This window comes from Oncorhynchus nerka, linkage group LG13, assembly GCF_034236695.1.
Source record: "Oncorhynchus nerka isolate Pitt River linkage group LG13, Oner_Uvic_2.0, whole genome shotgun sequence".
Lineage (NCBI taxonomy): Eukaryota > Metazoa > Chordata > Actinopteri > Salmoniformes > Salmonidae > Oncorhynchus > Oncorhynchus nerka.
In genome coordinates, this window is record NC_088408.1 from 104,680,263 (window position 1) to 104,692,347 (window position 12,085).

A 12,085-nucleotide genomic window follows, 5' to 3' on the forward strand; every position below is an offset into this window, starting at 1 on the left:
TAGAATGTCATTGCATGCTGTAGCGTTAAGATTTCCCTTCACTGGAACTAAAGGGCCTGAAACATGAAAAACAGCCCCAGACCATTATTCCTCCTCCACCAAACTTTACAGTTGGCTCAATGCCTTTGGGCAGGTAGCATTCTCCCGGAATCCGCCAATCCCAGATTCATATGTCGGACTGCCAGATGGTGAAGAGTAATTCATCACTCCAGAGAATGTGTTTCCACTACTCCAGAGTCCAATGGCACCGAGCTTTACACCACTCCAGCCGGTGCTTGGCATTGCGCATGGTGATCGTAGGCCATGGTGATCTTCGGTTTGTGTGCAGCTGCTAGGCCATGGAAACCCATTCATGAAGGTCCTGACAAACAGTTATTGTGCTGACGTTGTTTCCGGAGGAAGTTTGGAACACGCTTCAGCACTCGGCAGCACTGTTCTGTGAGCTTGTGTGGCCTACCACTTCGTGACTGAGCTGTTGTTGCTCCTAGACGTTTCCACTTCACAACGACAACACTTACAGTTGACCGGGGCAGCTCTAGCAGGGCAGAAATTTGACAAACTGACTTGTTGGAAAGGTGGCATCCTATGATGGTGCCATGTTGAGTAAGGCCATTCTACTGCCAATGTTTGTCTATGGAGATTGCATCGCTGTGTGCTAGATTTTATAGGCCTGTCGGCAACAGGTGTGGCTGAAATTATAATCCACTAATTTGAAGGGGTGTCCACATACTTTTGTACAAGCCAAACAAGCTACTGCCACCTTGTGTTCTGGGGTATTTTGACACTATTGGATCAGTGAGGTATCTGAGATATATGAACAAACATAAAGTGAACTGCCGAGGTGTTAAGCACCTTTCAGCAGTCAGTATCTTTAGGGTTTCAGAGCCCTAGATGAGCCCTAGATGAGCCCTAGATGAACCCTAGATGAGCCCTAGATGAGCCCTAGATGAGCCCTAGATGAACCCTAGATGAGCCCTAGATGAGCCCTAGATGAGCCCTAGATGAGCCCTAGATGAACCCTAGATGAGCCCTAGATGAGCCCTAGATGAGCCCTAGATGAACCCTAGATGAGCCCTAGATGAACCCTAGATGAACCCTAGATGAGCCCTAGATGAACCCTAGATGAGCCCTAGATGAGCCCTAGATGAGCCCCAGATGAACAGGCAGAACCAGCATAGGACTCTACGGACACTTGCTGTTTCTGTCTTAAGCTACAACTGATTCATAACCCTTCTCTGTTATGTAACACTGGAATGGTAGCCTGGTAGCCATGTGCTGGGCACTCATTTCTAGCAGCTACTTGGGTGTGTGGTAGAAGTGTACATGCATGTCCGCTGTTGCACATAATCAGCCCACTTCTCCCTAATGCTTGTTCACCTCGCTGCTTATATGGACTCAGCTGAGTATTCAAATAGTGTTGGTGAATTCTAGAAGCAGGACATTCCAGTGGTAGTTGATCAGATGATGCTGAAGCCAAGTCTCTAACTGCTTCCAGTTCAGTAGCCTCATGGAACCAGACAGACGGTCTCTGGACGCAGATCAGAGAAATAGTCAGGTGTTCTACTCCTTGAAGACAGACTCCCGTTGTACTCTTTAACTGCCTCCTCTGAACACTTTTAAAAACAGACTCCTGCTTTAGTATTTGAGTGTCGTCCTCGGCTATTGTACTTTTACTCTGTCCCCTTCTGTCTATATCTGCCCTCTTCCTGTGTCCACTTCTGCATCTGACTCCTCCCCTCTTCTGTGATTGGTCCAGATCGGGGTCAGCTGCAGGTGTCCAGTGAAGTCATGCAGAGTTCAGAGGTTAGCCAGACGGAGGTAGTGTCACATGACCCCAGGTCCCCGCCCAGCCCGGCCACGCTGAAGCACCGCATGGACCAGCAGATGTCCAGCGCCTTGAACGGTACGGAACTACTACTAATCTGGCAACACACAGAACTACTACCAATCTGGCAACACACAGAACTACTACCAATCTGGCAACACACAGAACTACTACCAATCTGGCAACACACAGAACTACTACCAATCTGGCAACACACAGAACTACTACTAATCTGGCAACACACAGAACTACTACTAATCTGGCAACACACAGAACTACAACCAATCTGGCAACACACAGAACTACTACTAATCTGGCAACACACAGAACTACTACTAATCTGGCAACACACTGAACTACTACCAATCTGGCAACACACAGAACTACCACCAATCTGGCAACACACAGAACTACTACCAATCTGGCAACACACAGAACTACTACCAATCTGGCAACACACAGAACTACTACCAATCTGGCAACACACAGAACTACTACTAATCTGGCAATACACAGAACTACTACTAATCTGGCAATACACAGAACTACTACTAATTTGGCAACACACAGAACTACTACTAATCTGGCAACACACAGAACTACAACCAATCTGGCAACACACAGACACAGGGGCTAGCTGTAGGACTTGTTACCCTGCTAGCTCAAGGTCTACTACACCTGTTGTATTCAGCATTTCACTGTGAGGTCTACTACACCTGTTGTATTCAGCATTTCACTGTAAGGTCTACTACACCTGTTGTATTCAGCATTTCACTGTGAGGTCTACTACACCTGTTGTATTCAGCATTTCACTGTGAGGTCTACTACACCTGTTGTATTCAGCATTTCACTGTCAGGTCTACTACACCTGTTGTATTCAGCATTTCACTGTGAGGTCTACTACACCTGTTGTATTCAGCATTTCACTGTAAGGTCTACTACACCTGTTGTATTCAGCATTTCACTGTGAGGTCTACTACACCTGTTGTATTCAGCATTTCACTGTAAGGTCTACTACACCTGTTGTATTCAGCATTTCACTGTCTCCTGTTGTATTCAGCATTTCACTGTCTACTACACCTGTTGTATTCAGCATTTCACTGTGAGGTCTACTACACCTGTTGTATTCAGCATTTCACTGTGAGGTCTACTACACCTGTTGTATTCAGCATTTCACTGTAAGGTCTACTACACCTGTTGTATTCAGCATTTCACTGTAAGGTCTACTACACCTGTTGTATTCAGCATTTCACTGTAAGGTCTACTACACTTGTTGTATTCAGCATTTCACTGTGAGGTCTACTACACCTGTTGTATTCAGCATTTCACTGTAATGTCTCCCTGTTGTATTCAGCATTTCACTGTAAGGTCTACTACACCTGTTGTATTCAGCATTTCACTGTGAGGTCTACTACACCTGTTGTATTCAGCATTTCACTGTAAGGTCTACTACACCTGTTGTATTCAGCATTTCACTGTAAGGTCTACTACACCTGTTGTATTCAGCATTTCACTGTGAGGTCTACTACACCTGTTGTATTCAGCATTTCACTGTGAGGTCTACTATACCTGTTGTATTCAGCATTTCACTGTAAGGTCTACTACACCTGTTGTATTCAGCATTTCACTGTAAGGTCTACTACACTTGTTGTATTCAGCATTTCACTGTAAGGTCTACTACACCTGTTGTATTCAGCATTTCACTGTAAGGTCTACTACACCTGTTGTATTCAGCATTTCACTGTGAGGTCTACTACACCTGTTGTATTCAGCATTTCACTGTGAGGTCTACTACACCTGTTGTATTCAGCATTTCACTGTGAGGTCTACTACACCTGTTGTATTCAGCATTTCACTGTGAGGTCTACTACACCTGTTGTATTCAGCATTTCACTGTGAGGTCTACTACACCTGTTGTATTCAGCATTTCACTGTGAGGTCTACTACACCTGTTGTATTCAGCATTTCACTGTGAGGTCTACTACACCTGTTGTATTCAGCATTTCACTGTGAGGTCTACTACACCTGTTGTATTCAGCATTTCACTGTGAGGTCTACTACACCTGTTGTATTCAGCATTTCACTGTGAGGTCTACTACACCTGTTGTATTCAGCATTTCACTGTAAGGTCTACTACACCTGTTGTATTCAGCATTTCACTGTGAGGTCTACTACACCTGTTGTATTCAGGATTTCACTGTAAGGTCTACTACACCTGTTGTATTCAGCATTTCACTGTAAGGTCTACTACACCTGTTGTATTCAGCATCTCACTGTAAGGTCTACTACACCTGTTGTATTCAGCATTTCACTGTGAGGTCTACTACACCTGTTGTATTCGGCGCATGTGACTAATAACATTTGATTCGATCTGACATGGGTCCTTTTGTTCGATGGATCAGGGGTCATGATCAATATAGGTGACAGACCTATAGACATTCATGTCCTCCAGATTTACATGTTCATCAATAAGTGTTGTCTCCTCCCTTTCATTCATCCCTCCCAGGTCGTAAGAGCGCCCTGAAGTCCATCATGAAGAAGAAAGATGGCCGCCAGGGTTCTTTGGGAACCAAGAAGAACCTACAGTTTGTTGGAGTCAATGGAGGGTCAGTCTGCAGGATGTAGCTATTACAACAGGTCCTAGAACAGTGGTATTCACAGTCGGGGTTACGACTCAGGCAATTGCAGTGGGGTTGCCAGAAATTCTGTAGAATAAAATCAATCAACGGCATCCACAGGCAGCCCAAATCAATCAACAGTATCCACAGGCAGCCCAAATCAATCAACAGTATCCACAGGCAGCCCAGATCAATCAACAGTATCTACAGGCAGCCCAGATCTATCCACAGGCAGCCCAGATCAATCAACAGTATCTAGAGGCAGCCCAAATCAATCAACAGTATCCACAGGCAGCCCAAATCAATCAACGGCATCCACAGGCAGCCCAAATCAATCAACAGTATCTACAGGCAGCCCAGATCAATCAACAGTATCTACAGGCAGCCCAGATCAATCAACAGTATCTACAGGCAGCCCAGATCAATCAACAGTATCTACAGGCAGCCCAAATCAATCAACAGTATCCACAAGCAGCCCAGATCAATCAACAGTATCTACAGGCAGCCCAGATCAATCAACAGTATCTACAGGCAGCCCAGATCAATCAACAGTATCTACAGGCAGCCCAAATCAATCAACAGTATCTACAGGCAGCCCAAATCAATCAACAGTATCTACAGGCAGCCCAAATCAATCAACAGTATCTACAGGCAGCCCAGATCAATCAACAGTATCTACAGGCAGCCCAGATCAATCAACAGTATCTACAGGCAGCCCAGATCTATCCACAGGCAGCCCAAATCAATCAACAGTATCTACAGGCAGCCCAAATCAATCAACAGTATCTACAGGCAGCCCAAATCAATCAACAGTATCTACAGGCAGCCCAGATCAATCAACAGTATCTACAGGCAGCCCAGATCTATCCACAGGCAGCCCAAATCAATCAACAGTATCTACAGGCAGCCCAGATCAATCAACAGTATCCGCAGGCAGCCCAGATCAATCAACAGTATCTAGAGGCAGCCCAAATCAATCAACGGCATCCACAGGCAGCCCAGATCTATCCACAGGCAGCCCAGATCAATCAACAGTATCCACAGGCAGCCCAAATCAATCAACAGTATCTACAGGCAGCCCAAATCAATCAACAGTATCTACAGGCAGCCCAGATCTATCCACAGGCAGCCCAGATCAATCAACAGTATCTACAGGCAGCCCAGATCTATCCACAGGCAGCCCAGATCTATCCACAGGCAGCCCAAATCAATCAACAGTATCTACAGGCAGCCCAAATCAATCAACAGTATCTACAGGCAGCCCAACTCAATCAACAGCCCAAATGCAGGAACAAGTATGATGTATTATGCTGCTGGCTGGTTGTGTTTTCTTTCTGAAACCTGACTGACATGCAGTAGTTCTGTGAGATAGTGTTGACTTTGTCTTCCCCTGTTGGCGTTCTGATGCAGGTACGAGACAACGTCGAGTGATGAATCAGAGGACAGCAGCTCCTCTGATACAGAAGAGGAGGAGGAGGAAGAGGAGGAGGAGGGGAATGTGTTCGGAGAAGGAGAGGAAGCTGAAGAGAGGAACACAGAGGAATTCCAGAACGAGGGTGCAGTGGAAGCGGGAACGAGTGAAGAGGAGGGAGGAGGAGACAAGCTAGAGATGAGAGAGAGGTGGGCTGAGTGAATTCAGGGGAGAAAGTAAGCCGGTACGGCTTCCCGGGAAATTAATAGTGGGGGTACGCCGTACCGGTAAAACAAAACTTATCACAATCATTTAAATTAAATGCCAAGAAAAATAAATTACACCATTATCGCATGTCAGCTCCATGAACATTTGCAAATGCTAAAAATATTTTATGTTCAAAAGGCTCTCCTGTGAAGTTGTGACTTGCGACATACGCCTAGTTTCCTGAATCGGGTTACATAAAGGAAAGGAAACGCATATTAAAAAAGTAGGAGAACAACTTGTAGGCAAACCGATAGTCCAGCCATCCACATGGTGTCTTCCCCATTCGGTAACCGATAGTCCAGCCATCCACATGGTGTCTTCCCCATTCGGTAACCGATAGTCCAGCCATCCACATGGTGTCTTCCCCATTCGGTAACTGATAGTCCAGCCATCCATGTCTTCCCCATTCGGTAACCGATAGTCCAGCCATCCACATGGTGTCTTCCCCATTCGGTAACCGATAGTCCAGCCATCCACATGGTGTCTTCCCCATTCGGTAACCGATAGTCCAGCCATCCACATGGTGTCTTCCCCATTCGGTAACCGATAGTCCAGCCATCCACATGGTGTCTTCCCCATTCGGTAACCGATAGTCCAGCCATCCACATGGTGTCTTCCCCATTCGGTAACTGATAGTCCAGCCATCCATGTCTTCCCCATTCGGTAACCGATAGTCCAGCCATCCACATGGTGTCTTCCCCATTCGGTTACCGATAGTCCAGCCATCCATGTCTTCCCCATTCGGTAACTGATAGTCCAGCCATCCACATGTTGTCTTCCCCATTCGGTAACCGATAGTCCACATGGTGTCTTCCCCATTCGGTAACCGATAGTCCAGCCATCCACATGGTGTCTTCCCCATTCGGGAACCGATAGTCCAGCCATCCACATGGTGTCTTCCCCATTCGGTAACCGATAGTCCAGCCATCCATTTCTTCCCCATTCGGTAACCGATAGTCCAGCCATCCACATGGTGTCTTCCCCATTCGGTAACCGATAGTCCAGCCATCCATGTCTTCCCCATTCGGTAACCGATAGTCCAGCCATCCATGTCTTCCCCATTCGGTTACCGATAGTCCAGCCATCCATGTCTTCCCCATTCGGTAACCGATAGTCCAGCCATCCATGTCTTCCCCATTCGGTAACCGATAGTCCAGCCATCCACATGTTGTCTTCCCCATTCGGTAACCGATAGTCCAGCCATCCACATGTTGTCTTCCCCATTCGGTAACCGATAGTCCACATGGTGTCTTCCCCATTCGGTAACCGATAGTCCAGCCATCCACATGGTGTCTTCCCCATTCGGTAACCGATAGTCCAGCCATCCATGTCTTCCCCATTCGGTAACCGATAGTCCAGCCATCCATGTCTTCCCCATTCGGTAACCAATAGTCCAGCCATCCATGTCTTCCCCATTCGGTAACCGATAGTCCAGCCATCCATGTCTTCCCCATTCGGTAACCGATAGTCCAGCCATCCACATGTCTTCCCCATTCGGTAACCGATAGTCCAGCCATCCATGTCTTCCCCATTCGGTAACCGATAGTCCAGCCATCCACATGTTGTCGGTAGCAACTCCTCCAACACTCGATTTCATCCGTTAGCTTTTTTCCTCATTGAGGAAACATCTTCTTTCGTCTCCAAACTTCCATTGAACTTTTCAGTAGACAGAGACTGCAAAGAAACCCTTAAATTATTGTGAAGGTAACTATTTTCACAAGCTGTGGTACTTACTTAATTGTGAGAAGCCATGCTTGTTGCTGTGATCAGAGGTTTTTTTTGGTGCTTTTAAGAAAAACTGGGAACTCGAGTGGTCTTTAGGTGTAGAAGGATTCCGACTTTGAATTCCAAGTTGGATGACCGTTAAAAACTATTTTCCCAGAGTTCCCAGTTTTCTTGAACGCGCTGAAGTCTGAAGTCGGATATTTCAGAGTTCCAATTTGCTGTTTTCAATTGCGGCATTTCTACCACTGTTCTTGTTGTTGTTGTTGCCCACTAGCTCAGGTTTCACACGCCCATATTCTAGATAGCTGATCGAACAGCCAATGAAAGGTACCCACCCAGGCTCAGCGAGGAGAATAAGAGAGAGGGGTTGTACACCAAAGTTACACATAGTCGAATTCAATACGTAAATTCCAAACTTCTGACATCTAATAAATCACTAATTACATGACCCTCCCTGGACTAAATAAAAAAAAGCGAAACCCTCTCCCATTTTCCTCCGGGTAACAGTTGCATTCCTTTCGACCGGTCCCTAAACGTAATTCTATGATTAGACCCACTGAGATCATACTACATTAATAGGGGTTCTATATGTAATTCTGTGACTAGACCCACTGAGATCATACTACATTAATAGGGGTTCTATATGTAATTCTGTGATATTAGACCCACTGAGATCATACTACATTAATAGGGGTTCTATATGTAATTCTGTGATTAGACCCACTGAGATCATACTACATTAATAGGGGTTCTATATGTAATTCTGTGATTAGACCCACTGAGATCATACTACATTAATAGGGGTTCTATATGTAATTCTGTGATTAGACCCACTGAGATCATACTACATTAATAGGGGTTCTATATGTAATTCTGTGATTAGACCCACTGAGATCATACTACATTAATAGGGGTTCTATATGTAATTCTATAATCAGACCCACTGAGATCATACTACATTAATAGGGGTTCTATATGTAATTATGTGACTAGGGTGATCAATAATATAGTACGTCCCATACCAGTAAGAAACCACATCTACTTTCACCCCTAGATTTGGAAAATAAAGAAATTGTCCATTTGTCTGAATTAAATGTTGTCCTGTCTCTCTGTCTCTCCAGGTTTGAGTTGAGTGAGAAGATGTTGGCTGCCTGTAACGTGTTGAAGAACCACCTGAATGATGGCAAGGCCTTAACCAGTAAAGATGTGGTGAGCAACTGTTGTTATTAACTCTGCTTCTGAACAATTCTACCTCTTTTCTCTCTCTCTCTCTCGCTCTCTCTCGCTCTCTCTCGCTCTCTCTCGCTCGCTCTCTCTCTCTCTCCCTCTCTCTCTCTTTCTCTCTCTTTCTCTCTCTCTCTCTCTCTCTCTCTTTCTCTTTCTCTCTCTCTCAGGGGCTTTATTGGCATGGGAAACATATGTTTACATTGCCAAAGCAAGTGAAGTAGATAATAAACAAAAGTGAAATGAACAGTAAATATTACACTCACATAAGTTCCAAAAGACTAAAGACATTACAAATGTCATATTTGCAAATAGTTAAAGTACAAAAGGGAAAAGAAAGGAAAATAAATACATGTACATTGGTGTTTGTTCTTCACTGGTTTCTCGTGGCAACAGGTCACAAATCTTGCTGCTGTGATGGCACACTGTGGTATTGCACCCAGTAGATATGGGAGTTTATCAAAATTGGGTTTGTTTTTTAATTCTTTGTGGGTTTTTGAAGTCTGAGGAAAATATGTGTCTCTAATATGGTCATACGTTGGACAGGAGGTTAGGAAGTGCAGCTCAGTTTCCACCTCATTTTGTGGGCAGTGAGCACATAGCCTGTCTCCTCCTTGAGAGCCAGGTCTGCCTACGGCAGCCTTTCTCAATAGCAAGGCTATGCTCACTGAGTCTGTACATAGTCAAAGCTTTCCTTAAGTTTGGGTCAGTCACAGTGGTCAGGTATTCTGTCACTTTGTACTCTCTGTTTAGAGCCAAATAGCATTCTAGTTTGCTCAGTTTTTTTGTTAATTATTTCTTATGTGTCAAGTAATTATCTTTTAGTTTTCTCATGATTTGGTTGGGCCTTATAGTGTTGCTGTCCTGGAGAAGAGTCCCTTAAGCAAGCTGGTCCTGGGGCTCTGTTCATAAACACAAACACACCCCACAGAGCCCCAGGACCAGCTTGCTTAAGGGACTCTTCTCCAGGTTCATCTCTCTGTAGGTGATGGCTTTGTTATGGAAGGTTTGGGAATCGCTTCCTTTTAGGTGGTTGTAGAGATTTTAACGTCTCTTTTCTGGATTTTGATAATTAGAGGGTATCGCCCTAATTCTGCTCTGCATGCATTATTTGGTGTTTTACGTTGTACAGAGGATATTTTTGCAGAATTCTGCGTGCAGAGTCTCGATTTGGTGTTTATCCTATTTTGTGAAATCTTGGTTGGTGAGCGGACCACAGACCTCACAACCATAAAGGGTAATGGGTTCTATGACTGATTCAAGTATTTTTAGACAGATTCTAATTGGTATGTCGATTTTATGTTCCTTTTGATGGCATTTTGATCACAAGAAATGAACCATCACTAACATTTATTTATGAGATTTGACTCACTGTAAATCAACTCTTATTCACATCACAGCCGCACTGTTCTAGTGGTTCGCAGTGTCTGATCTCTCTGTCGCCGTCCTCTAGAGAGCCTGTGTGAACACAGTTCAGAGCGAGTGGTTCTGGGTGTCCAGTCAGAAGACGGTGGTGCCCGGCATAGTGGAGGACTATTTGACAGCGTTCCGTGACATCTCGCCGGCCATGCTGCGGCACATTGTCAACATGGCGGACGGTAACGGGAACACGGCGCTCCACTACAGCGTGTCACACTCCAACTTCCACATCGTCAAGACGCTGCTCAACGCAAGTGAGGAAACATAGTCTCTCTGTCCTCCTGTCTGTCTAGTGTTACAACATGTTAAATAAATAAACATTTAAACAAAATGTTGTTGTTTACTTCAACTTTAATGTTGTTGTTTACATCGACTGTTGTTGTTCACATCCAGACTGTTGTTGTTTACTTCAACTTTAATGTTGTTGTTCACATCCAGACTGTTGTTGTTTACTTCAACTTTAATGTTGTTGTTTACATCCAGACTGTTGTTGTTTACTTCCAGACTGTTGTTGTTTACTTCAACTTTAATGTTGTTGTTTACATCCAGACTGTTTTTGTTTACTTCAACTTTAATGTTGTTGTTTACATCCAGACTGTTGTTGTTTACTTCAACTTTAATGTTGTTGTTCACATCCAGACTGTTGTTGTTTACTTCAACTTTAATGTTGTTGTTTACATCCAGACTGTTGTTGTTTACATCCAGACTGTTGTTGTTTACTTCAACTTTAATGTTGTTGTTTACATCCAGACTGTTGTTGTTTACATCCAGACTGTTGTTGTTTACTTCCAGACTGTAACGTTGTTGTTGTTTATTCCAGATGTGTGTAACGTGAACCAGCAGAATAAGGCTGGCTATACTCCCATCATGCTGTCTGTCCTGGCGGCTGTGGAGGCTCCTAAAGACATGGCCATCGTAGAGTACCTCTTCAGCAAGGGAGACGTCAACGCTAAGGCCAGCCAGGTATGGGGTCAGGGGCCAGCCAGGTATGGGGTCAGGGACCAGCCAGGTATGGGGTCAGGGTCCAGCCAGGTATGGGGTCAGGGGCCAGCCAGGTATGGGGTCAGGAACCAGCCAGGTATGGGGTCAGGGGCCAGCCAGGTATGGGGTCAGGGGCCAGCCAGGTATGGGGTCAGGGGCCAGCCAGGTATGGGGTCAGGGGCCAGCCAGGTATGGGATCAGGGGCCAGCCAGGTATGGGATCAGGGGCCAGCCAGGTATGGGATCAGGGGCCAGCCAGGTATGGGGTCAGGGTCCAGCCAGGTATGGGGTCAGGGGCCAGCCAGGTATGGGGTCAGGAACCAGCCAGGTATGGGGTCAGGGGCCAGCCAGGTATGGGGTCAGGGGCCAGCCAGGTATGGGGTCAGGGGCCAGCCAGGTATGGGGTCAGGGGCCAGCCAGGTATGGGATCAGGGGCCAGCCAGGTATGGGATCAGGGGCCAGCCAGGTATGGGGTCAGGGGCCAGTCAGGTATGGGGCCAGCCAGGTATGTGGGAGGGACCATATGTTAGGGGTTCAGGTCATGTATGACTAGGGCTGTTGAGGTGACTGTATTACCGCCACACCGGCGGTCACGAGTTATGAAGCTTCTCCAAGC

At 45.7% G+C, this 12,085-nt stretch overlaps 1 protein-coding gene across 3 annotated transcripts in view; it reads left to right on the top strand.

Moving 5' to 3' along the window:
• Nucleotides 1–12,085, top strand: part of kank1a (KN motif and ankyrin repeat domains 1a) — a 134,580-nt gene that overhangs the window by 117,351 nt on the left and 5,144 nt on the right. For all 3 annotated transcript variants that reach the window (XM_065026938.1, XM_065026940.1, XM_065026939.1), the window contains exons 5-10: nucleotides 1,757–1,903; nucleotides 4,332–4,431; nucleotides 5,854–6,063; nucleotides 8,968–9,055; nucleotides 10,524–10,743; nucleotides 11,310–11,452. In XM_065026938.1, the coding sequence (XP_064883010.1) occupies nucleotides 1,757–1,903; nucleotides 4,332–4,431; nucleotides 5,854–6,063; nucleotides 8,968–9,055; nucleotides 10,524–10,743; nucleotides 11,310–11,452 (908 nt within the window). The remainder of the gene's footprint in view (nucleotides 1–1,756; nucleotides 1,904–4,331; nucleotides 4,432–5,853; nucleotides 6,064–8,967; nucleotides 9,056–10,523; nucleotides 10,744–11,309; nucleotides 11,453–12,085) is intronic.